Raw genomic sequence first — 27,984 nt, 5'->3', positions numbered from 1 at the left:
CACACCATCTGCTGCTCTTCGGCTCTCTTCCTATTACGCTCTCTCGCTCTTTGGCTCTCTCAGCTTTGTGCGATGTGTTTTTTTGTTGTTTTGCGCTTTTTGTGTTGTATTTTGTGATTTTCGGCCGAAGTATTTAAAACAAAAGTGCAGCGGAAATAGTTAATAACAAAATATTAGTCGACGGTAGCGGTGTGCTTATTCCCGTGCTCTTCGCGAGTACGAATTTATTTTTAAAAAGGAATCAAAGCGAAAAGCAAGAGAACGCGGCAGAAGTGTTGTTGTTATTTTTTCCTTTGCTTTTTGTTTGTAAATTTTCCAATTGCAAAGGCAAATTGCGGTTTCTTTTTTTTTTTTTGGGTATTCTCGCTTTTCCAACGTGGCATCGTGTGTGTGTGTGTGAGTCCAATGTGTGTCTATGTGATTGTGTGAGTGCGTGCGTGTTTGTTTGTTGGGAAATCACAAAAAAAATATTTAATTGATTTTTCACCGGTTTAATTCCTAACCTCAAAGCTCAACCCTTTACTCTTCCTCGCCAGCTGTTGCACATACAGCAACAACAAAAACAACAACAGTTAGCAAAACAAAAACAAACACGAAACACACAGGAAAAAAATCAAAGTAAAAACAAGAAAAATCGGCGAGAAAAGCCGCAAAATAAAGCAATAAACATGAGTATCGATTCCCTGAAAAACGAGTGGGAGGAGCTAGCTAAGGAGTACTCCGAACTTGAGGTAAATATATATACTGAAATCGAGTGGTAGTATCCAAAAAAAAAAAATATATACCTATCCCAACAAAACATTCGAAAAAAAGAAAGAGAGACACACACACACGCACCCACGCGAGTGTCTGTGTCGCTTTCACCTTGAAAAAACAGCTGCTTTTTTTCTTATAAATACCCTTGCCGAATGCGGAATATTGAAGCGCAGCACCAACTTATTTTAATATCTTCCAATGACTTTTAAAATTAGTCATGTATTATGACAAAAATGATATTTCATGATATTTCATTTTTCAAAAGCAATCTGGGAAATTCTATATGTATTATCCCACTAACTTACCAACTATTATATTAACAGTTTTATAATTTATCATGTTTGAGCTTTACGATATTTCTATGATATAATCAATATGTCTGTTTTTGAAACAAAAAATTTAAGATTGGTCCTATCAAACCATCATATCTGACATTCAGTTAAAGAAAATATCGCCTTGATCGCCTGATTTCAAAGATTATTAAACCAACCTTATTGGTATATGGTTATTTATTACGGCTATGAAAAGAAATTTTGGTCAAATTCAAACTTTTAGAATCGATAATATGGAAAGATATTATTCTATGGGAACTTTAATGACCCTTTTTATCTTACAACTTCCGCAAGGGTATTGCAAACTTCGGTACTCCGTACTCGTCTACCTTTTCTTTTGTAATATTCCATGTCATGATGAATGGTCTAACTTATAATTTTTCTACCCTTCATTTATTCAAAACGATCGCAGCGTTGCAATGGACGGTACATTGAGCTGCTGGAGCAGCAGCATAGCCACCAACAAATCTGCTTTAATGAGATCAAGCATCAGCGGTATCGCATGAACCAGATAACGGCGTCTCTGCGACAGTGAGTACTACTGCAGGTCAACAACCCTGGATATTTTTAAGAGCCTCTAAGGATGGGGGAACCCCTAACCCCTACAACCCCTGAGACATCTGCCTAGGTTTCCTTTTATTTCTTAAAGGCAATTTAATATTTAAAAAAAATATATTGCATATGTCTCTATAAATATTTCTGGATTATTATTAAAAAAAAAGTTACCTCTAACTCATATAGATACATAGTAACGATTTTGTTAGAACTTCTTTTATAACACAAAACTAAGTTAACCTTTGGTTTAACTTCACTATAAGATAAGAAATACATATTCTTAGGAAATTGATAAGCAAACTGAATAAAAGAAAATTCTTTAACTTCATAAAACGATTTTATTGTAGAACTTCCTTAGCTATATATATCAATAGATGGCAATAATTCTTATAAAGTTTTTATAATACATATAACACATATCTTCTTGAAACCCTTTAGAATATTTGAACAGCCTCTATGAGCGTGCCACCTTGAGGCATTTTCCCATCCCCCATTTCGCTGGGGATTTTCAGTGTTTGTGCGTTTGCCCGATTGGAATTTGACTTCAATCAATTAGAGCCGTCTAATCTGGCGAACACACGCATTTCAGCACTCGAGCAAGCACTTGGCCCGATACGCGATAAGTGCGGCAGAGCAGCGAACACAGGTCTTGCGGCAATTAGTCAGGCGGTAATCAGTTCTTATCGAGTAACAACTGGCAACAGTTGGTTGGAACGCTCGGAAACAGTGTTTACAACTGTTTATTTTTTTTGTTTTTGCCTTTGCTTTTCTTGGCCATGATAAAACTTCTGATAAACCAGAGTCAGCCAGACTTTGCTCTTCGTCCACCTACGACTAGAAATACGACTATTCGGTTTCTGTTTTATGGACACCTCATAAAAATAACTGTTTTGCCCGATACGGTTGAGAAAAAAAAAAATTGGAGCTTTACTACAATGAGCAAGATAAAAGGGGGAGTGAGTGGTGCTATTAACTCGACTGCAAATTAAACCAAAAACTGCCCAGCTGACCAGCTGCCCTTGACCCTACGCCATAATCGCACAGACACACAAACAAACAGCCACACTCACCTGCGCAACACGCAAATACAATAACACAATTGTGGGGGCACAGTGGGGCAAGGGTGGGGTTTTAATGAAGAGAGAAAGCTGCTATAGCTTGAAATCAAGATTAACCCAAAAAGATCATAAAACATTTAGTTTCTTAACCCAAAATAGTTTTAATATGGGCAATGTAATAAAAAGGCATTCTATTATTGATTTACAATTTAATTGCGATTTCATTTTAAAGTTAATTTTTTGAAAGTAAATTATATAAAGAAAAGAGTAAGTCAAAGAAGATACTTTTTATAGATACATTTACTTGGCTTTTTTCAAGCCACGAGTTAAATATAACCCAGGGGTGAAAATGAACTCATTGCGACTGGCTTTTGCCCCCGCATGCAAATTGCCACCTCAACTTTGACCCACTGTGCGGCCAAGGCTTTTAGCGCTGTTGCTTTTCGTATTTGTTTTGAGCGCGGTTTCGCAGTGAGCAGAGTGGAAATCGCTTGCATTGGCGCGTTTTTAAACGCTCTCGAATGTAGGGTATATAAATACATATGAGATGGGGTATATACGTATATATATTTGCAATCAAAGCGATGATGAAACATCAGATTCTTAACACTTTTATTTGACGCCTTTTGGTTTGCTTGATTTTTATATAATTGGCTTATCGCGTTCGCTTTTTATTTCCTTGTTATTATTTTGTTATTTTTTTTTTTGTTTTCACTTTAATGTCGCGTGTTTAGCCTCACGTTGCAAGCGTTTGATGAACTTCGCAACCTGATGAACGCTTTCAGAGTCGGTCACATAAATTATGCAATTCGCGGAGTAATAGCTAAAATCGACTGATTACCATTTTGACCTAACCGACCCTGCACTCGGAAAAAATTATTTATAACCAAAATAAACAAAAAATAAAGGTGCATCGAGCAGCCTTTTTTTTCTCATATTTTGAGTTTGTAAAAGGTATTCTCTATTATTCTCAAATTTTTCAAATATTCCTATGTTTTCCTGAACTTTATTTCATTTCTGTCAGTGTATAGAAAGAAAACCTGTTACATTCGCGATGTTTTCGCCGTTGATTCGCTCTTTTTTCGCCGTGTTTTCGTATTTTTGTTCAAATGAATTTTAATTGAGACATGCAAATTGGGTGCCGGAGTTACGGAATTCGCTCCTGCTTTCCCATTTTTTATGTTTGTTTGTCACAAAAAGAGTGTCCGAATGCAAACAATGGCAAACATGTTAAATGCATTTAGCATCATGAAAATCATTTGCCAAGCTCCAACGAACACTCGAATATTGTTTATACACTAATGATCAAATATAGTTTGTTGGCTAAGCTCGTTTTGTAACGATTTTGTTGGCTAGATAACTCAGTTAATTGTAATTGTAGAGTTGGATGTGTGTACATAAAGAAGCTTTTAATTTGTTTGCGCTTTTAAGTGTTTTTCGTTTTTTTTTTTTTTTGCCTTTTGTGGCTTGATGAGAGGCTCCTTGAAATACCTTTTAGTTTGTAATTAATTCATGACTTTTGGGTGGAATTCAAGCCAAGTTTAAAGAATGGCTATAGAAATGAAATTCAAAGTTTGAAATTTAAAGTTTTTAAGTAAGGTTCACGGACCAGCCTTGATAAATTATGTTGTTGAACTTTAAATTTTCTATCCTAAAACATTGCTCTTCTAAAAATTTTAAGAATCTTTGCTATACGAACTACTTTTTTTATCTTAGGAGATATAGTTTTTTCTAGTACCAAAGATATCTTTAGAAAACGTTAAAAATATTTGAAGTACCATTAGTTTTTGGACTCTTTCCTATGGAAATTTCCCATTATCTCATACGAAATAATAATCTGGAAAAGATTGGCCAGTCATCATCATCCCAGACGAGTGGGAGGTGGAGAAGTGGTGTCCCCATAAGCAAATGGAGCGGAAACCAGTATAATCGAAACACTTTGTATGGTCGTCACCTCACCTCCATTATAATCGGGAATTGTTATCTATCCATCGGCTTCAAACGGGGTATTAGAGGTGTTTAAAAATAAAACATGAACTATAGAAGCGGCGGCCTGATAAATGACCAACCAGCCCAGTGCCATTATAAATCTACCTTTGAAGCGCCATATAGATGTACATATACATTCGACTATATATATACACATATATATCTACTATATTCCGAAAGCGGAACCCACGTTTATGGTAACCGTTAATTGACCGCATAAACCCCGCCCACTTTGGCCATCAATTATGAGCATCTAAATTGAACTTTGACGCTGGAAATTGTTTTTTTTACCCTCCTTCAACCAACCCCTTTGCCTCACTCGTTTCTTTACCCGCAATAAACAAATAATTGTAGGCGAATAAATTACAAAAATATGGCTTAAAGTCAACCCCGTGTATCAATCAATAAAACAATAAACATAAAATATTTGAACAAAGTCCGAAATATTATTCTATGTTAATTTATGGGAATGTAAAAGAAAGAATTGGCCACCGATACGAGAATTTAGGTACGTTATATATGTACATTATCTAATCGGGCGATGTGTCGACGACATCAGTCCATCCAAATCACGAGTAAAAGATTGCCCCGTAAGTTTGTCTTTAAATAAATTAAACAAAATAAAATATGATTCTGTAAGTTTACAGAAACTTAGAAAGAAGTAATCTAATCAGAGACCGTTTAATATATGTATTAGATTATTAATCAAGAAGTTCATATAGGGTTTCTACTTTCGTTACATCTTTTTCGGCGGTTGAAAATAGGTAGAGCCTTAAAAGGTTAGTCAATTGACTAAATATTTATCCCTACCCCCTCGTCTTTCTTCTCAGGTTCAAAGGCTCAGTTTCGTCGGAGGATAAGGAGAAGGTGGATGAACTCCAAAAGATGATCTTGAAGCGCAAGGCGCAACTGCATGAAATCGAACAATCCTTGCCAGCAAAATCCGGCCGCTATCTGCAGGTGAGTCAACTCCCGTTCCCCAAACCCCTGCGCCCCCATTCCAAAAGTCACTCCTCACAGGCCATAAAAAATGAGAAGTTTTCCGCAAAGTGGAAACGGGGGAAACAAGTAAAGTAAAAAGTTCTTTCCTGCGCGACAATTTGCGCGTCTTGTTATGGATTCCAGGACTTGAGACTTGTGACTTCAACTTGGACTTGCACTTGGGTCTTAGTCCTGGTATTTCTGTTGGACTTCACTCCACTCGAGTTGACTTGAAGTTGACCCAATGAAATTCAGTTGCGACCTCTGCTCTTCCCCACATTCTTTTGCAGATAATCTTGGGCGATGTGAATGTCTCGATTCTCAACAGAAACGACAAAGTTCGCTATAAAGATGACTATGAAAAGTTTAAATTAATACTCAACGTAATTGGACTGATAATGGCCTTCTTAAATTTGATATTCAACTACAGGTAAGTAGCGCTTTCCCGGCCTTTCAAATGAGTTTCCCCTCTTTATTTGCGTTTTCCATTTTTCTTTTTTCGCTTTTTTTTGCTGTTGCCAGGGCTCTGGAGCTGGCCTTCATATTTCTGCTGGTCTGGTATTATTGCACACTGACCATCCGCGAGTCCATTCTCAAGGTTAACGGTTCTAGAATCAAGGGGTGGTGGCGGGCGCATCACTTCATCTCCACGGTAGCCGCCGGTGTTCTATTGGTTTGGCCGCAGGGCGAGCATTGGCAGATTTTCCGAATGCAGTTCATGTACTTCAACGTCTATATTAGTGAGTTTTCAGTATAATTGTTTAAATATAAAGAACGCGTTTCTTTACGATTTGAATATGTATCGCATTTAATTTTAAGTCCATAATAAGCAACCGGGTTAAAACCCACCCTTTTAATTCCAGGCATCGTCCAATATCTGCAGTTTGGCTACCAGAAGGGTCTTCTCTATCGGCTAAAGGCCCTGGGTGAGCGACACAACATGGACATCACCATCGAGGGCTTTCACTCTTGGATGTGGCGTGGCCTGAGCTTCTTGCTGCCATTTCTGTTCATTGGCTATGGCTTTCAGGCGTACAACGCTTGGACGCTCTACAAGTTGGCCTACAGTCCAGCAGATGCGCCATGGCATGTGTCCGTGATGAGCGGACTGTTCCTGTTGCTGTTCGTGGGCAACATGGCTACCACGCTGTGGGTGGTGCCCGAAAAGATTCGTGAAAGGGCCAAGGAGCGTTACCGTCTCCAGAGCATGGGCAAATCGATGAAACTGCGCAAGGAGATGAAGGTGAGCGGCAAATGGAAACTGTTTGACCTTCCCAAGAAGAACTAGCAATTTAACAAAGATTCACGTTTTAACATAAAATTTAAATTTGTTGTAATTAGTTTATGTTATTTTTCCCCCGTCATTATACCCATACCCACACCCAGTTAAAGTGTGCTATTATTTTGACCTGTACTGTTTGATATTTTGTTGATAAATTAATGTCAATTTGTTAGCCATAAACAAATGCATTCGGCTTAAGTATTTTGTTATTACTGGAACAGCCACAAAATCATAAAGTAATGAAATTTTATTAAACTGCCATAAGGTAGTAACGCGCAGGCAGACAGACCTTAACCCCTTGACAGCCAATGTGACTCTGATGGACTTATGAGATTATGGTTTTATATCTATCTAATTACAGAATAGTGCCAGTGATTTGGACCTATCGAGTGGATCGAAACTTTCTCCGACTGCGGTTACGACTACTTCCATTGCGACTGCAACGCAAACACCCGCCGACAAGAAGGAAATTTAAACAAATCGATGGTTCTGTTTAGCCTGGCATTTCAATGAAACATATATATATATATATATATATATATATATATATATATTTAATGTTTTTACGATTTTTTTTTTTCCTATTTATTAACTTTTTTCCCTTGGTTTTGTTCCTCTCCAACCTGAACCACCCAAAACAAAAACAAAACAAAAAACGACATTGAACTAAGCTTTTTTCCCCATTTCATACACATAATGTAAAACTGATGTACATTTGAAGCAGAAACAACACAGCATAAGCAGAAAAAAAAAAAACAAACAATATATAGTCATAATACACATACTTTTTTTTCGCCTAATTGTAAGTATGAAAAGTGAGAAGATGAAATATTAAATGGAATTGAAGTGACCCGTTTTTGTTTATTTTTTATGTTTAGACTAAGATTGAAATGGAAGCTAAAAAAAAAGACAAATAAATGAACAAGTGGTAAATAAACATGACTTTTGTTTTCAATTTATGTGAAATGCGGATGTGAAAGTCTCTCTCAAACAAGAAAAAAAAATGATTTGGCAAAGGAAAAAAAATTAATTACAAAAATTGATATAACATTATATCAAAATTATATCAAAAATACAAAATTTAAATCCTGGCTTGAATAATAATCAAATCATAAAATAGATAAATTTAAATTAAACTTAATTTTAGATAATAAAAAAATATAAAATGCTTAGAAGGAGCTTTCTCTGGATGGCAAATGATTCCGAAAAAGTGGCAGGCGACATAGTGACATGGCTTAGGTGATGTCCCCTTGTTTTACTGGCGGCCATTAATGCGGCTCCCAGTTGTCCGCCACCACCCCCCCCCCTGGCTTTTCTCAACCCTCTCCCCCCCACCTCAAATTTTGTGCAACAAAGGTTCGCCTCCTGCAATGCGGCAAAAAGCGGCGCGGTTTTTGCAGCTCCATTTTGCCATCGCCCGCCTCGACCGCGAAAACCACAAGCCCAGTGTCTCTGTATGAGTGCGTTTCAGCACTGAGAGAAAATGTTGTTTTACAGCTGATTGTGAAAGAATTGTAGAGAAATGTGACTAGATTCAATTTAATAACATTGAATATCAATTTCTTTAATAAAATTGAGATTTCTTAGATTAATTCATGGGAAAATATGAAAGTCTATCATTAGGAACTTTCCCATTCTTACTAATAATATGTAACAGCGTTTTGGGTTTAAGAAGAGCACTTAATAGTATGTAAGGACTGCGACTGCTTTCCCCACAGTGCATATAGGTCCGTGCAATGAGTCCCGGATCCGGGATCCCGGGATCCTGGCCATTTTGCTTGTCTGCGCTCTGCCGCAGCCTAATTTGGCGAGAGTTCATTAATTGCGTAAACGGCGCGCGCTTTTAATTATGTCGAACGTTGAGCGGTGGGTTTTTGGCCCACTGGGTTGGAATGGGGTTGTGTGTGTGGGTGGTGGTGGTATTGCTCGTGCTGCTATTTTGTGCATTTGTGGCACTGTTTGCATTGTTGTTGCCAACCCCACCAGCACCACCAACACTACCACTACCACTACCACCACCACCACCAAGCAAATCCAACATCCAACCCAACGCCCACTGTTTTTCTGCGGCAAATGGCAACAACGGAATTTACGACTTTTGGTCAACGCAGCCGCAGCGACCATCAAAAGGGAAGCGACAAGGGTTAAAGAAGGGGGGTCGAAGGGTGGTGAAGAAGGGTTAAGGGAAACCATCTCCCCATCACTCCCATGCACGATTATCATTTATTGCAACCGCATACGCTAGCGAAAAGCGGAAAATACCGGACGGGGGCCATTGTAAAAGCGGGTAATTCGTTAATTTGATAAGCATACGCCATGTTGCACCGCCACCGATTGAAAATCACGCAGAACCAAATCGACAACAGCAACACAGCAACAACAACAGCAACAACAAGAACAAAATATAATGCCAAATGAGGAGGGAAAACTATATACATATATAAGTATCGGTCAGCAGCAGAAAATTGATAATACCAATTTGTATGCGAGTGGGTTGATTGATAAGTTCCCTTAAATTAATATCCTTAACATACATCATTTTTTCGCTACTTTTGTTTTGGGTTTTCTTCTATTTATTTGATTGTCTTTTCAAAGAATTTAAAAGAAAAAACGTTTAACATATTAACTCATTTTAAAATCCCCTAAACTGATGGATAATTATTTTATTTCAAGTCTCTAATTTGACATTTTCAAACATTTAAATTTGGGAAAATTTATGAAAAGTAAAGCATTCTGCTTGCGAAGTTTGATTTTCCGCACAACAGTGGTGGTACTTTGGATGCCATGACGACGGATCGGCAGCCGAATTGGCCGAAAGCCATTCGCAATGTGGTCCAAACCACAGGACGCGTGGGCGCTGACAGTCCGCTTTCGGCCAATAATTCTGATTTAATTTATGCGCGAAAAATCGTACTTAATCAGCATTTGATTTACGCCTCGCACGGCGCATATAAAAAAGCGAAATTAAAAAGTTATCCTGTTAATTTTAATTTTTAAATGTTTTTTTTTCTTGTTTTTACAAATAAACCTTTACTTTCAACTTTATTTACAAAATAGATGTTTATCCATTATGTTAGTAGCTATATTTTTCGATCACTTTCTGATTCTGATGTTTCTATAGGCTAACCAAACGAAATGCCACCTTAAAATAAAATATTTTTTTAAGCTATCAATAACAAGCATTAAAAATATTTGGAAAATTCAAAAGAAATGTCATCAGTACTAGTTTTTTTTTTTTACTTATTTAATAAATACATTTAGATTATTTGTATAAAATATACATATTTATTATCCTCTAACAAAAGATGTCCTCAAATAAAAAGGACAAACAAAAAAAATACCGAAAATGAAATTGAAATTTTCAAATCAAATCAAACGAACACAATAATAAACAATAATAAAATAGAGAGGCAGGCAGGAGGCAATTTGTGTCTGTTTGAAATATGAATATAAAACGCATGCATCATATGCTGGCTATTAACAATTGGTATGAATAAAAAATGAAATTAATTTTGAAATTAAATTTATGCCAACAATGGAAATGAATTTAGGCAGCCGGAGGACTAACAATAACAATGCAAAAACCCGGAAAAACAGTCATCAAAAGAGAAATTCAATTTTCAAAAGAGCCAAACAAACTTTCGGGGCGCAGCCCAAAAACGAGAAAAATCGAAAGAGATGAAAGAAATGGCAAATTAAATCGAGCAATCAAATGAGCATAATAAGTTAATCAAGAACTTGGCCAGGATCAATGGGGTCAGTTTTCCTTTCTCATTTTTTTTTTTTTTCTTTTTGGACCTCTGTTTGGTTCCCCCTTCCCCTTTGGAAAATTGAAAAGGAGACAAACAGGTTGACATACAAGCAAATAAATAAATGCACTCAACTATGTAATATGGCCAACAACGACACAAAGGGGTGGCGGGTGAAAAACGGGTGTACGGTGACGGGGGGAGACCTTTGGAATGTCCATGGTCAGACATTGTCTACCCCCCGCCCTCTCGAAAAAAAAAGAACCCTACCCGCTCTCTCGTTCTCGTACTTCCTTCGAGCAGCAAATGTAGCGTAAAATCGTTAGTTTCGTTTTGGCCCGGTCCGGATTTTGAACCACGTAATCAGTCGCCTTTCCGCCCTTAAGCCCCCACCCCTCTGAGCCCCACTGTCTGAGCCTGATTTATAGCCGACACACGATTTTCGGTTGCCAACAAAATGTTTGCAGCATTTCTTCGCCTTTTGGTCCGCCGGCAACAATTGAAAATCAGATCAATGCACCGAGATACGGGAGGAGTCCAAAATGGATCGAGGAAAGTCTGGCCGAGTATAGTTAAGGTGGATTTAAGCCAGGTAGGAATTGCCAAAGTTTAAGTGCATAGAACTTGTATCATAACTATTGTCAAATTCATTTAAATCTATAAAAACATAAATATTTTCTATATCAAACCAGAAGAAGTATTTTAGAATTTAATCATATATAGCTTAAGTACCTAGAGTTAAATTAACCTCTAACCCCTAGCCACATTTCCCTGAATTAGAATCTCTCTGGCTGGCCTAGGAAAACCACCCACCATTTATAATTACGTTTCCCGCTCGTGGGTGTCAGTAGACGGGACCCTTAACCTCTGACTGCCAAACAGCCTGGTCATTTGCCCATTTGTAGCTTTTGGTTTGAATTATGTGCCGCATTAGTTAGACCTTTTTGGCGGGAAATCTGACATGGGTGGGTGGGTGTGGTGTTATAATGAGGGGTGGTAACAAAAACAAAAATGAAATAAAAGTGGGAAGCTGCTAAAAACTCTACACCACGCACTGGCAAAACTTTCGCACACAAATTGAATTATGCAGTCTCGCAGACACAAAGAGAGCATTTTTTTTTGGGGGGGGGGAGGAGGCTGGTGGAAAAGGATTGAGAGGGAGTTGCAAAAGCATTAGATGGGTGGATTGTTGCCGACCATCCGCCCACCATCTGCCCACCATCCGCCCACCCAAGGCCACTCGGCCACTTTCTGACTTTGGCAAATGTAACTGTAATTTATTGAAATTTGTTAGCAGACACAAAACCCGCCACAAAAGACCGCACCCCCACTCACTGCGCCACTGAACCACTCCTTCTCAATTTTTACCACCAAAAAAAAAAAAAAAAAAAAATTAAAAATAGTAGAAGGGAAAAATAAAGTTCGGGTCACGCTTTTTGTCACGCTTTTGCTGCCCGCGGTCAAAAGTCAGACGCTCTGCACTCACCCTCTTCTCTTTTTGTAGTTTTATTCAGCTTTTTTATTTTTTTTTTGCTTTTCTTTTGCGGTTTGGTTAGGGTTGTCGCTGTGGAAGGCCATCTAACGACAACCCTGCTCGGTTTCTATCAGTCAGTTGTCAAGGATCTAAACTATATCAGCCAGAAATGATTATTTTTAAGAGATCAAAAAGGTATTGCAAGAATTTTTATACTAGGAATAGGGAAATTTAATTTAAAAACATTTTTAAATAAAACATTTATATCAAAAAAAAACATAATTAAAAAAAAATCATAACTGTTTTGAATGTATTCTTTTTTATTTCTTTTTTTTTCTTTACGTTTAACTGCTTAGATTTTGCAGAAAAGCATTTAAACATATTTTCCTATTTTCCATTAGAGTGTTCTTAACGTCACCTATAGAGGGCGGTAAGTTGGCTCTGTACTTTTAATTGCTGACAGGCTTTGGTCATGACCAGGGACAACCCACTGCGGACCACCTTTTACAACGCCCCCGTCACACACACAATTTTTCGGGTTGTGTTTTCCTTCTTTTTCTTTTTCTGCTTTTTTTTTTTTTTTTTTGTTTTTGGGTGGAGAGTAAAAGGGAAGAGGAGGATGGTGTACCCGAAAAAAGTTTGCCAGCTGCAACGTTTCGTGGTTGCATGCTAAAAAGTTTTAAGTGCCCCGCTCGACCAGGCACCACCCACTGCCATCTACCGATTTTCCAAGCGATTTTCCACCCGATTTTCCTTCCCCTTGTTTTACCCGTCCTACCCTACCCTACTCTCTCCCCATCCCTTCACCTTCTTAACCGAACAATGCCCCTCGATTTTCCCTTATTCCATTGCTGCTCCCATACGCTTCAGTTTTTCTATTAAGCATCCCAGGCTCGTCTCATTTGTTGCCTATTTGTCCATGGCTCCCTTGGTTTCCCCTGCGCTTTTCCCGGACCACTTTTCCCATGTTTTCCCCTTCGTCAGCCTCTTCTTTTCCCCATCGCAGGGACATCGTAAAAATGCCAATGAGCCGACCTGAGCGGGCGGCGTTAAAAACTTTTCTCATTTATCAGGCGATGGAGGGACCCTCTCTATATATCTACTCCATACAGCCAAACCACGTACACCGCCCACCACCACCCACCTCTTCACTGGCGTCAGGTAAATTGATTGTCGCCGCCAACGAACTTCGACGGTTGTTGGTCAACTCACCTCAACTCAACTCAAACTGAAGGCAAGGCCACTGGAAAATTCATTTCCCACAAACAGAATTTTTATTTTGTTAATATAATAATAAAACTTTTGATATCTTAATTATAAATTGATCTTAAATGAAAATCGAATAAATTCTTTAAAAATTTATTAGACTTTCAGGAAATATTAAAAACTTCTTTATTTTAGGAAAATTATTTTTTTTTAAATACAAATAAATACCATTTAAAAGCCAGAAACTTGATGAAATATAATTAAAAATAATAAAAACCTCAAATAACAAATTGATTTCAGTGTAGCCACGCCCACGTGGGCCGCCTTAAAGTTTTCGCACGCCCAGTATTTAATTGCTGTAGTTTCCCTCGATATTTCCCGCCTTTCTCCGCACTCTTTCACACTCTTTCTGGATTTTTAAAACGACAACAATGGCCGGCAAGTGGCAAAAGTTTTTGGGTCAGCTGGGGGCGTCAAAGGGTTAAGGGTTCCAAAGGAAGGGCGAGACGGGCTGAAGCGGACTGCAGTTGAAGTTGAAGCCGGTTAATGGCCAGGCAAATGAGCAAACTGGACAAGCGGCTAATGAGCAGCCGCCAAAGAGTTGGCCGAACAAATTTATACACAAATATGAAAAAAAGTTAAAAAAAAAATAAAAAAGAATATCCCAGGCAGACACTAAAAACTGGGGTAAAAAATAATGGGGGGAAAAAGTACAGTTGCCGCAATGAAAAAAAATATGTTAAAGAGGTAAAAACCTGGGATTCCGTATGAAATATATATAATGAAAGTGGAAAACTTCTATAAAAAGTAGTTGGAATTAACAAAAATTTGCTTTTAAATGATAAAATAAATTAATAAAAAAATATCTAAGATGCAATAATTAAACTCTTTTCGATTTCTTCATTTAACTAAGATTTTTAACACGATTTTCCCTGCGCATTTCAATTAACCCACAACGATCGCTTCTGTGTCCATTCGGTGGGGATTTTATTTTTTTTTTTTTTGGTCGACGCCAATTCCTTTTAATAAATATTCGCACATTAACGAAAACTCATCGACATCAATTCTGGCAAAAGACCCTTCCGTACCACTTTTCCACCTCCGCTTTACCGACTTTCCACGCATTTGCGCAGCGCTAATGGCAAAAACAATAAATTTTCAACCATCCAGCCAGCCATCCCATCGATATCCTTTCGATCCTTGTATACATTTCGTTATTTCGGGGAGCTTTTTTCTTTTCTTCTACCCGTTTTTTTTTAAATTACTTTCGAGCATTTAAAATGCGGCAAAATGAATTGACAGCGATTTCCGTTGCTGAGCAGACGCCTTTAGTTTAATTATTTGTGCAGTTTAACCCGAGGATAAAGGATAAAGGAGCCACTGCACACATGTGTCAATTAATTATAAAAAAGTATTCACATTTATTCCAGCGCCATGGGACTGGAGCAAAGAAAAACAAACAGAAAAAAGCGGCTGGCGCAAGGATGTGCCAGGATATATATTTATATATATATTTACACACATACATATACCGACAGCACATTTGCACACACTTTCATGATAAAGCGTTAATCATGTTGACGCACCACTCTTCGCCACGCCCTCTCATTTGTGCCCGCCGCCCCCCAATCCAATGAGGCTCAGCCCGAACTAACAAGATTTGGTGAAAAATGTGTTAAAGCCTTGAGATATATGCACAGAAATTAATTCCCTGCCGCAGGCCAAAAGGATGCCGAGTCCTGGCCACTTCAAGGATCTTAAAGCCAAGCAAAGGGCAGAATTAAAATCATTTTCGGTCGTAGGGCAAGCTAAATGGCTATATTTTTTCATACCCAAATATTAATGAAATTCAAAATGGATTCTCTTATTTTTCTCAAAATAGTTAATTAAGAATAATAATAGTGAAATGAAAAAATTAGTATGAAATAAAATTGGAGTATTTGACTGTGGTAAATATTTAAGAATGAAAATATTTCGCCACTTTCTGGTCGACTTAAAGTGGGTAGGTGGAGAGTGTTGGTGCTTCGTGGAGCGTAGACCAAGGATCTCCATGTCCTGTGCATTGCTGTATAATCATTGCGACTGGCCCCTTGAAGTATGCAATGTTGGCAAAGTCCTGACATGGTCGCCAAGGGGAGTGGCAAATGGTTGGGAAACTGTGATGGAGGGGGGCGGGGCGTAGTGTTCTGTGGCAGATTCAACGAGCCAACGAGGACAGGCGGCAAAGCAAACAAACAAACCAGCCAAGCAAAATGAAAACAAAAACAAAACGACGGCAAACAGAAGCAACAACTGGGATCTCGTACAAACACACACGCACACACACACACACATGCACACTGGCCCGCATTTTCCTGAAATGGCATTTGATGGACGGGGAAAATTCGGAGGATGTGGCGAAGAGGTGCCGAGGGGGGATGGGTTCGGTGAAGAGCGACTTCAACCCAACTTCAAGTCCCTGGCATTCTCCATATCCTTGTTCAGGTGACAGCCGCCTCTCGCACAAATGATAATAACTGGGCAAGCAAAATAATGTACGAAACAAGTTGGCAAATAAAAGGCTGAGGGGGGAAACAAAGAAAAAAGAAATGCCAAAGAAATGCGCGGGGAAAATGGCCAGTGGATATGCATACTGCAAGAAACTATTTGACTTTTTCAACTAGTTCGTATACTTAATATTTATTTCGCACAGCGTATGAGTGATGTAAGTCTGTACACAAATTACCCATACGCAATATACTTAATATTTATTTCACTCAGCGTATGAGTGATGTAAGTCTGAATACTTATTACCCATACGCAATGGTGTACGTTAAGTTCGTTTTAAGAACAAGTTAACCTTGTTTTTAAATTTGCATGATAAATATTTTCTCGCTGTGTATTTCAAAGCACAAGTAGTGGTTAAAATCTCTGACCCCCTCCCCTTTCTTCTTTTCAAGTGTGCCAAAAATATAAATATGTTCCACGGCTTTACGCCATTTTTATACACTCTCCTCCAGGATTCACTTCCGTTTTCTTCTTCCTCTAATCCTTTGCACCTCACTTCCTTTTTCCCTTCTTCTTTCCCATCCCTCGCTCTCTCTCTGTGTATGTGTGTGTGTTTCTATTTGCCTTTTTTTTAATATTTTTTTCGGCTTTGTCGCGTCGTGTGTTTTCTATGTGTTGGTGTCATGCAGTTGACGTGCGCTTATTTTCTATTCCGCTCCATATGTCACACTTACACATGTCCGCACTCACACACACACACACACACTTACACACATACAGCTGCAGAAGAAAGCAAGGAGAAAGCTGGGAGCAAAGCAAAAGCGGCGGCGCTTTTGTTGTGCATCGCTTCAATTTTTCGTGTTCACTTCTTTCTTCTGCCTTTCACTGCTTTATTTTTCTGAACATTTTTTTGTTTGCCTTTAAAAAAATATACTCTATGTGTGTCTATGCGGAAAAAGTTTAAGTTTTTTATATCACAAGAACTTAAAAAATATGTCTTATTTTGCTTGCACAAAAAAATTGATAGAAAATAAAAAACAAATCTCAAAAAAGGGAGGTGAAGTAGAGTTATCATATTTTTTAAATGACAACCAGGAACTGTTTTCAGAATTGATTGAATTTGAACAAAAAAAACGAACGCATAGTAAGAGTATTTCAGGTGCATCCTTAATCCTCATATTTTAGCTTTTTTGGTTGTTGAGTTCAGTGTGCATGTGTGTTTGTGTATGTGAGTTGCATATGTATGGATTGCATCTGTGTGCGACTGTGTCTGAAATTTTGTTGTATAAATTGCGTTGGGAATAAGAATTGAGTTCTAAAGAGATTTAATGGCACATTCTGTCGTACTCCCTCGCTCCTTCTTGTCTTCTTCGGTCATTCTATAACTATCTCTATCTCATTCTCTCTTTCTCTCATCCTTTCATCTTCTGTCTCTATCAGTTGGCTGTGAAACATCTTAGTTGACTTCTGCTTCTTCTGCAGCGCAAATGGGTCTAAACAATATGTGCTTATATAAAGCATTTTGGCTTTGTCAATTTTGCATTCTCATCCTCTGAGTTTGTGGATAACAGAGGAGGTGGAGGGTGTATATTGGGGCTTTCGGGTTGGACAGAGAAGCTGGGGTGGTCGTGGGTTATTTGGGGATTTTGGGAAGTATGCAATTCTGGTCAAATCACTCGAGTCCCCATTTCCGTTTCCTATTAATGCACTGTGTTTGCAAATCGTTTCATCTTTGTGTCAATAATAAAACACTCACTAAATTTAAGAATGAAATGCACAAGAAGTTCAGAGAATTATTATGAGTAAAATTTTAATTTAAATAAGTTTACGAATTTGTTTGAAGTTAAGGTATTCATTGATCCAACTGGTTGGATCCAAACCAAATTAAGTTTTAAGATCTAATTCCAACTTCATTTGCTGCTTTAGAAAGTAGTTTGAAATCCTAAACATGGCCATCCGTTAAGAATAAAGAAAATTCCTCTACAAATATCCACCAGACGAGCTATAATCTGAAACCAAATCGTGTTAAGAGCATTTCCCCTTTTCCATGTGTGCAGCGTTCGATGGAGCCTCTTTAAGCCATTTTTTTTTTTTTTTACCCCTCACGAAATGCGTTCAACGAACTTTGTGTGCCAACAAAGGGTTAAGGATGGCGGCTGGGCGAAGCGACGTGGCCGGGGTCGGTTAAAATCGCCTGCAGTTTTTCGAAAGCCTGGTAATATGAAAATTGCACTGGCTGTTAACCCTATTTGCAGTTGCTTTTGTGCCATAAACGCAGTCCTTCCTCGCCACCCGCCCACCTTTTTTTTTTTTTTTTTTTTTGTACCCTTCTTGGCACTACGCCCCTGTTGTTTCTGTTGCTGTTGTTTTTGTTGTTGTTTATGCTGATTTCGTATCATCAGAGATTTCAGCTTGATGGCCTGTCAGGCTCCTGGCTTTGAAATGCAAGCTGGCAGAGCGTAAAGGAGCAAGAGGAAGCTATTTGTACACATAGAAAATTATGTGTGTTATTTTCGATTTGATATTGAGAAGCATGTCTCGAGCATCGACACCTTGAAAATTACTGGTAGATTTTTTAGTAATCTTATTTTATTTAAAACCTGTAGTCAAATAGCAATCATTGTTGAAAAAGTATATTTTGGCAAAATTAGATGGTGCCACCCCTTTCACAAATACGAAAATCGGTCCACCCATTCGGCTCGCCCTTAAACTCCGTATTCTTTCCATAAGAAAGCCAAAAATTATTGAAATATGGAATGTTATACCTCGTTAAACTTGTAGTTCAATTTCTAAAAAAAATCTGCATTCAATCCGGAAAAAGTGAATTTTTTTTCATTTTTGCAAAATTAAGTGATGTTACCCTTATAAAAATTCGAAATTCCGATTTCCTCCCTAAAGATTATGTCCATAACTAAGCAAAAAATTGGTCCAAATATAGAATTTATTACCTCGTTGAGTTTGTTTTTTAATTCCTATCATATCTGCATTCATACCTCGTAAAGTAAAATTATTGCCATTTGATGATGCTATGATAATGATGTTATCCCTTATCAAAAAATTAAAAATTTTGTTAGAAATGTAAATTCCCGAAAATCGTCAATGAGGAAATGATGATTAAAGATGATTTTGTTCGAACGCTGCTCAAAACTATCTTTTTTTGAGCTCTTAGCCCTGTTTTGACAAAGTTCTACGTATAAAACCGATAAAAGTAGTACCATTATCTGACAAAACTCATAAACCAGATTGTTGTCCAAAAATAATCAGAATTATTCTCATAACAAAGGCAATAATTGTTGGAATATGGAATGGCATATCAACTGCATTTCTTTTTCCGGTGCAGTCATTGGGGGCAAAAAGTGTAGCATACTTTTCAGCGCTGCCTGATTATATGAAGCAGAGCCTCGCTGGCGGGCACTAAAAGAGGGTTTTGGAGTGCAACAGGGGGGGTAAAGGGTGGTGCTGCAGCAAGTGTGGAAGAATGTGGTGCTGCTGTGGGGCTGAAAAGGTGGATGTTGGCACGGTTGTAGGATGGACTCAAAGGGGGTGGAGTGCAACTGCTAGCCAAGCACAAAAACTGTGCTGCTATCTGCTGGCTGGCACAGGAGTACAGGGTTGAGAGAAGAGTGTGTATGGGGGTGGCACACATGCGTGCATCCTTAGACCTTATCTTCATAACACCTATCCCCTCCCCCCCCCCTTTTCGTAACCCCATACAACTCTCGTATTATCTTTGGCCAGCGGCGTGTAAATCATTTTGTATGCATTAAATCGTCTTCCACCTGTTAGGTCCCCCTTCCCGCCTCACCCCTTTCTACTTACATTTCCATCTACCTACCTACCTCCCCTCAAACCCCAACCTTTGGCCAACTCATTTATATACATGGATTCCTCTTACACATATGTATTTTTTTTTTATTTTTCACCCATTTTTTGTCTAGATTTTTTGAGTTTTCATCGCTGGTTAGTTTTTAACCAAACCAAATTAGTTACGCATGTGTGCCACAAAAGGCAAATTTCCGCTAATTTACTGAGCTGCATTATAAGAACCCTCGAGCGATGTCAGAAGCAGTTAGTTTGTAGAGAAAATTAATAAAAGGAAAACCAAACACATGTAATTTGTAGAGCTTTTTGGGTTTCAGTTATGTGTTCATCAGTCCATTTTCTTATATATTTTTTGCATTAAAATTTAAAAGTTTTCAATAGGCATACTTTTCAGACATTTTTAAACAATTTTCATTCAATCATAAGATTGATTCATCAGAGGAAGATTTCAGAAGATTTCAGGTAAACATTTAGTTTTCTTTTAAAGCACAGAATTTAAAAACCTTAAATTCCTAGCCAGACTTTTCCCAAATGGCCAAGTCACCGGAAACTCCTGGCTGCGGACTTTCCACTACATCCGGTGAAAAGAAAAGATTTCCACAAACACACTCGCATGGGCACTTTAATAAAGACAAATGCCAAATTGCCTGTGGCAACATTTTGACCTGAACTTTCTCTCTGTGCCACGACGTAGAGGAAGGAAGGAGTAACGCGGGGGCAAGCGGGGGCCAGCGCAGGAAAACACACCCAGTGTGGGCAAGTTTATTAATGTTTGACCAAAGGATCCAAAGATACCGAAAAAAAACAAAAAAAAACACATTTGCGGTGTGCGTGTGTCAACTGCTTTTGCTAATTTGTCTCCAAGGAAATCATCGCTGGGTTCGGCGAACTTTCTTCTTTTTTTTTTTTATTGCGTTTGTTTTTGTTTTGAATATGCTCACTTTTTATGACCCGGAAATTTTCAACAGCAAAATCATTATAATTTCGGGGCGAAATTTGTTGGAAAAGTTGGAAAATTAATTAGGTGAAAGGAAAAGCAGCAGGAGAACACTTATTCCGTGTCGTTGAATATATGGATACCAATTGTTATGTTTTTAGTGGTTTTGATATAAAAAAAAAACTCTCGTTTTTCTGCTCATTTTATAAACTGAATTCATATGGAAAAAGAATACTATAAGGTAGGAAACTTTTAGGCTAACAATGAAATTATATTATTTTGAATTAATACCTTATTAAAATGAAAATTCAGATTTTTTGTGTAGAAGTTAGCTCCGTAAGGAACAGAAAATAACTTTAGCAACCTTAGCAAGGCAAAATTCCTTTTTGTTTCTTGGTTTCTCTCAGTGTATGTGTAAGTGTTGAATCAATTTAAACTCATATGCCTGTGTGAGTGGTGGGCCTTTTGTGTGAGGCCGGCCAGCATTCATATGCATATTTTATGTTTGGCAGTTTATTTATGGGAAAACGTTTATAAAACCACTGGGCCATCAGACGGACATGAGTATAGTGACACGTTTGGCCTTTAAAAGCACTCGACGCTTGTGATTTTGAGGGGTAAACTTTTGAGGCATGAGATGGGAAAATGAGAACAAATTCCTATTTAAGTAGACTAGAATCAGTTATTTCTGAATAATGGCTAGAATTTTGTAAAATATTCTTTACTATAACCATTATAAATAATAAGAATCATTCTCTAATATATATTCTCCTTAATGTCTCTTTCTGTCAGTCTTTATTTTTCCCGTTTTCTTTTTTTTTTGCATTTTCCTGTAAACACGAAACATTTCATCGAGTGAAGTTCGTTTTCCACATGTCAAGTTAAACCATCAGCACACCCCCCTTGGAGTGCCACGTCCCTGGCTGAAAAGAAAACCCCCTCCTTCGTGTGGCGTGTTGAGTGCCTAATAAAATCATAAAATAGCAGGTGTTTAGCGCGCCACAAAACGCCCAAAAGGACAACCCAGGACATGGCCCGAAAAATAGACAAAAGGACGAAAAAGGAGCCGAGTGGTGGGAGAGTAGGTCCTCCATATAATGGCCGCCCAGCGTCAAATTTGATATTATTAATAACCCTTTTTCTAAATGAAATTTTGTGGCAGCAAACATTTCGCTTGTCATTTTGCCAAGGCGAAACGAATGACACAAGTACATCACACCGGCGCCCAGACAAATCCCCACACACACATATATATACTATATTTAGATATATATATATATATATATATTTAGGGGTATATATATACACACATAATCTGTCCTTTCGATACCCTATAATTTGGTGGCTAGATTATAATAATAAAGCTTTTAGGTTCCAAATTCTGAACTAAAAAATTGATCTAACTAAAAATAATTCCCATTTTCTTAAAATCCAAAAAAAAAGATTTATCAACCTTTAATTTAATCTTTAAACAAAGGTATCTACCTCTTCGATCTTCGTGCAATGTGATTTTCCCTTGTCTTCGTCCGCTGACTGTTAGTTAGTTAGTTACCCTCTGATCCGGAGATTCTCCCTCTATCACCCCTCCCTACACCGCTGTTCTGCACCACCCCCACCCAACCCTTGAATCCCCCTTTCTCCCCTCTTTGACAGGACGTTTTTGGCGCTTTGATTCGAAGCGCTGCGGTAGAGGAAAAGGCAAGGGAAATGGCTCTGAAAGCCTATGAAAAATGATGTATATCAGGTTGAAATTGGGCAGCAGGGGGTGGGCGGGAAGTGCCTGGCACCGTTTCTCATGTCGAGTGGCTACCATGGAAGTATTAGTGAGTGTCTATGTGTGGCATGTCATACATTTTTCGTTCGTTTGTTAATTGAAAAATGTTGCCTACACGAGGGAGCAAGGAGTGGGGTTTTTTCGGTGGGGGGGGGACAAGGGGGTTCGGGTACAAAAAGGGGGGTATGCCCGGGCACACATCATCAAAACTTGTCAAAGTCACACACCGCCGCCCCCTCTGACCCCATGCCACTGCCACTGCTCCACCCGCTGCTATGTGCCGAAAACATGTCTTGGAAATTATAATTTATAGCTTCTCGCTGGCCTCCTTCGTGGCTGCTTTTTGTCTGATTTTATTTTTATAGGGCAAAAATACTCTGCCAAAAAAATACAAATTAAAAAAAAAACATAGGAAATTAGCTAAATGATAAAATATTTTTTTGGTTTTTACAACATAAAAATATGCCTTTGAAGTTTTGAGTTCTATAAATGATTTTTTTTATATTTTAAAATATCACAAAATTTAAAAGAATTTTTAACTCAAATAAAGAGCAGTTTTCTTTCTAACTAACCTTTTTTCAATTTAAGAATATCTTCCAAAAAAAAAATCACTTTAAGAGAGCATTCTCAGAATTACTTGTGCCATTTAGCACTTCTTCTACTTAAGACATGCCGGAAATTGAAAATTTGCATAGGTGGAGGTTGTGTTCTTGTGTGTGTGTGTGTGTGTGCCAGTCTATTTACATGGATTTATTTATATATACATATATATATATATATATATATAGAAATATATATATAAATATATACATATATACACTACAGCATGCAGGTTAATTAATTAGAAATATGCAGCTCAGCAGATTGCCTGGCACAAGAACAAAACCGCAGCATCCTTGAAGCGTCCTTCCCCATCTAACCACCAACCAACCCCCTGAGTTTTCCTCACTTTCCGGCATTTTAAAAACTGCAAGCTGCATGTCACTAATATCTCTTCTAACGTTAGAGCGAGATGACCTGTTATATACATAGAAAAAAAAGTCTTGAAAAAGTTAATTATGAATAATAAAATAATCGAAATCTCAATAAAAAATATTGAAAAAAAAAATAAAATTAGAACATTTTTTTATATTAAAAGTTATTTATAATATTTATTAGACCTTAAGCTTCAAAAAGCAAACTAACTAATTCCTCTACATTTTTTATCTAGAAATTATTAACAATTTGTAAAAAACCTAAATTGGTTTCTAGTTAATGAGTTTTATTTTGATATTTAATTGAAATCATTTTTTTTTTTCTAGTGTTCACTTCGTTTTCTTTGGTGTATTTGTGTGTGTGGCCTGGAAATTAATTAGCAACGGAAATTGCGCTAATAAACTAACAAATTTACGAGCTACATTCACGCCAGTCCAGCCCCTTCTCCAGCCCCTCAACCCCTGTCAAGCCCCCTGATGCTGATGCTGCTGCTGCTGCTGCTGCTGCCGATGGTTTTCCTTTTGGCTTTTCCCATTGCCTTTGCGCTTTTCCACCGCTGGCAAGCGGAAACACTGAAGTGGCCATCATTAGGAGGCAACGAAAAAAAAAAAGGGGGCAACAAAAAACAGGAAAGTAAAGTGAAGTGAAAAAATGGGTAAAGCTAGGCGAAAAAATCGAATTTTGTTAATACGCTAAAGTCAAGCAAGCAGCAGCTTACTTCAATGTATCCATAGAAAAATATTCGAAATAATTATTTATCAAAGAGAAGTTTCTTTTTTGATGAATAAATTTCAAATAACATATTTTGATATGTTCTTATCACTTTTTCTGTATAATTCGTGTGCCAAAAAATCCAATTTAAATGGATTTAATAAATATAAAATAAAAGATTTGTTTTCCTTTGCCAATTTGATTGTGGTTTTGCATTTTGCTTGGTACTATTAAACGGAATAATTGCCAAACGAACGAAAATAAGATGTTCAAAATAAGGAAAACAAGTTCTGTGCATAAATATAGTTTTGTACATTTGGAAGAATGTCATCAAAAAAACACACAATATAAACAAAAACAAAAACAAAAACAAAAAACAAAAACTCTTCATATGAAAATAAATAGCTCGCCCACAAAAACGGAAATCAAATAATTTAAATCGCATTTCCGCTTTGCTGCCACAAACAGCCGCAGTACAAAAGCTGATCAAAAATAAAGCCAAAACAATCAAGTGCATATATATATATATATATATATAGAAAACTATTCCAGTATGTACTTTGTACATACAAACACATGTGTCCAAAAAAATAGGAGTCAAATCATTTACTTAAAAAATATATCGTAAGAAATATGGTTTTTATATTTTTCTATCAAAAAGCTTGTCAGTTTTTATTTTTAAAATAATATTTTTAATATATTTAAAATATAAATATCATATTTGCTTCTACTAATTTTTTGAACACATCTCAATATCTGTGGATTGGGGTGGAAAAAGTGAAAACAGTACGCTTATTTCATTGTTTTTTTGTTTTACTTTTTTTTTCTGTTTTTTTTTCTTTTTTTTGGCTGCCAGTCAGCGAATTGTCTGTGAAGCGAGTCCTTCCCCATGTGCCACGCCCCTTTGGGCAGTCACCTGCTGACAGCAGCCAGTGTGCAGCGGGAATCCTTCGCAGCATCAACGCATCGTTGACTTTAAATGGTCAGGGGAAAAAGGAAATACAAAACAAAAAAAACAAAAAAGTAGAGAGAAAGTCTGGAAGGCGGGAAAAATTCGTCAAGCGCCCTAAAAGTGGATAACATGCTCGAAACAATTTTAGGGGCGATGGCTGGGTACAATCGAGAGTGACAGATGTTGGAGGTATTTGCCGGCGGCCAAAAGGGAAAACACAGCAGAAAACGGAAAAGGTTGTGCCGGAAAATGGCAAAAGATATCAAGAAAGCTAAACAGATTCAGCGATAGAAGGAAATTTAAAGATCAAAATAAAGCAAGTACAAAATTCCGACTAAGAAGAAGGCATCTTAAATCATTTACAACATTTTTACGAAATATATCTCTTAAACTGATCACAATTAACTACTACTATTATATTTCTAGCTGAAAGCCATCTCTAATGGCTTTTAATTAATGTATATTTTTCTTTATTTATTATTTAAGTAACATTTTTATCAAACGACATTGTGGTTGACTTTGCATAAAAAATTGCTACATTTTTCATCCAATTATTGATAAGCAACAAAAAAAAGGGCTACTGGGCGGCCGCCCCAGCCTGGATTTTGTCTAAGCCCATCCACCTATCAGAAATTTACCATGCTTCCATGCTTCAGTTTCCCACCAATTTTCCACCCACTTTTCATCCATTTTCCCCGCTCATCTGCATGCACAAATGCAATTTCACATGCATTCCGAATTTCATTTATTCGTTTTCGGTTTTACCGCTGGTAATGCGCTCCAGGTGATGGATGCCAATTTTCCCCCCAACTTCCCGAAAAATTCCACTCTGGGATTCCCCTATTTTTGTATTCTCTCTTTTTTTTTTAGTAGGTTTACAGGGCTACAGAAAGTCACACTAGATGTGACATGTAGCTTAATTTGAGTAAGTAAGAAAAGGCACTTAAATATATGTAATTTTTAGAAAATAAAAATGGAAAATCTGTGAAATATTTAAGTCAAATTTCTTTTATACTTAATAAGAAAACATTTTTCTTTGACTATCCAGCCCTGATTTTATGTTTTTTTTTTTTTTAGAATTTTTCCGGCGCTGCCTACACTGGCAGAAGAAAAACAACGTCATAAATAAACGGGGGTGCTGTTTGGCCCCCTTCACAACGGAACCCCCCCTCCTCTATATATTATGAAGTAAACATCCCAATCGTTTATACAACTGTTGCCAATCTGAGTCGCGTTGCCAATGACATTTCAGCCCAAAGCAAAATGTTACCCTCCTCCTGGCTCTCCTCTTTTTACCATCCAACGGCCACCCATGGCATTTGGCCACCGCCATTGCTACCGCCCCCTTTTCCCCTAAGGGTCGACGCTTCAATCACAAAAGCAAAGCAATTTTTTATGGCATGTCGTTGTGCGATTTTTGTCATGTCTTGTTTTGATTTACTTTCAATTTTCGTTTACATTCCATTTTCGGCATATTTTTGTTGCATTCTCGAATAAGTGGAAAAACTAAGCAGAATTAAAAAAAGATTTTCATATTCATATTTTAACGAGAAGATATTAAGATATTTAATGAAAAAAACTCTACAAAATGTGTAAATAAAAAAGCTATTCAAGGGTTTTCCCTACACAAAACTAAAATCTTTTTGTTCTTTTTAAACAAAAAACAAAAAAAAGAAAAAGAGCGGAAAAATGTTAAGCAAATAAAAACCTTGACTCCTGTGCAATATCCACTTGGAAAATTGCCTATGAAAATAGCCCAAGTTTTCGTTCTGCTCTATCGCTGGTCTATTCGCATCATTTTCCCTTAGTTTTTTGTGTGTCCCCAAAAAGTCTTTTTCTTGTTTCTTATTACGTTGGCAATTTGGCAATTGCATTGGCAGGACAAAAGGATTTTCGGTGCAAGGATTGTTTGCTCACTTCGTTGTCAGCGATTTGCATATCGTTGTTTTGTTATTGCACTTTTTGTTCTTATTCCTCCACTTCATATTGCTGCCATTGTTTGGATTCTTATTTTACTTCAAACACTGCAGGAAAATCTTATCTTGTTAATCATTCGGAAAATTTAATAATTTTCTTCATTAGATGGTTATCCATAGAAGTTATTTTTCATGTTGTTTTTAACATATCTACTAATATATTAAGAAAATAAACTACATTTTTCTAAGTGCAGTTTGGACAGTCATTGTTGTTTCTTTCCATGCAGCAAACAGTTTTATTGCTGGCCTCCATTTACGCTGTGGTCTCCCTTCTTGCCCTTGCATATATATATATACAGATATGAGACCCCCTTGCCTTCTCCCCCTTGGCTATCTCTTTCTTTACCACATAAAGCCACCTCTCTTTCTGGCTCGGGCATCTCCTTTTGTCTCTCATCATTTCCGCATTCGACAGGGCGACGACGTGACTCAAAAATGTTTGAGGAGGGAAATCTGCTGTTGCCAAAATTGTATTGCATAATATGCCTTGACATCAGCACAAACACAACCTCAGAAGGTTGAGTGTGGAAAACTGTGGATGAGAGCGAAGGGAGGGGCATTTTCCTGGGGGGGAAACCCCTTGCTGACTGCTGCACTTCCGCTTGCAACGTTTTACACTTCAATTATCTTCAATTTTGCCGGGCGAATGTCTCAAGAACAATGGCCCTGCTGATTGGAATTCTTTAACTCGCTGCATGTGCTCGGAAAAACCCCTTCCTGCCAGCCACCACCTACCACATCACATTTCCCAGAAACGCTGAAACCCAGAAGCCAGAATTTTCCTTGGTTGCAAGACAGTTACAAAATGCGACAACATTGTTGCCCTTTGGACTTAGCCAGACTAAGTCCCCAGAATTTACCCGCCGCCTCAAGTGAAAATGGGAGAAAATCGAACTGACGCAATGGCGTCTTGCTGATGGCATTCACTTTATTTTCGATCTCACATCGTTTTCATCTGTTTTTCTATT

At 37.7% G+C, this 27,984-nt stretch overlaps 2 protein-coding genes across 2 annotated transcripts in view; one reads left to right on the top strand and one right to left on the bottom strand.

Moving 5' to 3' along the window:
- Positions 1-27,984, bottom strand: part of LOC108103336 — a 146,021-nt gene that overhangs the window by 109,671 nt on the left and 8,366 nt on the right. The window lies entirely within an intron of this gene.
- Positions 100-7,803, top strand: LOC108103334 (transmembrane protein 120 homolog). Its single transcript, XM_017208770.2, has 8 exons — positions 100-216; positions 511-731; positions 1,501-1,619; positions 5,521-5,650; positions 5,962-6,101; positions 6,194-6,411; positions 6,535-6,914; positions 7,315-7,803. The coding sequence occupies exons 2-8, from the start codon at positions 669-671 to the stop codon at positions 7,426-7,428; spliced, it is 1,164 nt and encodes a 387-aa protein (XP_017064259.1). The 5' UTR covers positions 100-216; positions 511-668; the 3' UTR covers positions 7,429-7,803.

Source organism: Drosophila eugracilis, unplaced genomic scaffold (genome assembly GCF_018153835.1).
Source record: "Drosophila eugracilis isolate 14026-0451.02 unplaced genomic scaffold, ASM1815383v1 contig_2161, whole genome shotgun sequence".
NCBI classification, from domain to species: domain Eukaryota; kingdom Metazoa; phylum Arthropoda; class Insecta; order Diptera; family Drosophilidae; genus Drosophila; species Drosophila eugracilis.
Note: the sequence above shows the minus strand (reverse complement) of the source record. Positions and strands in the feature narration are given on the sequence as shown.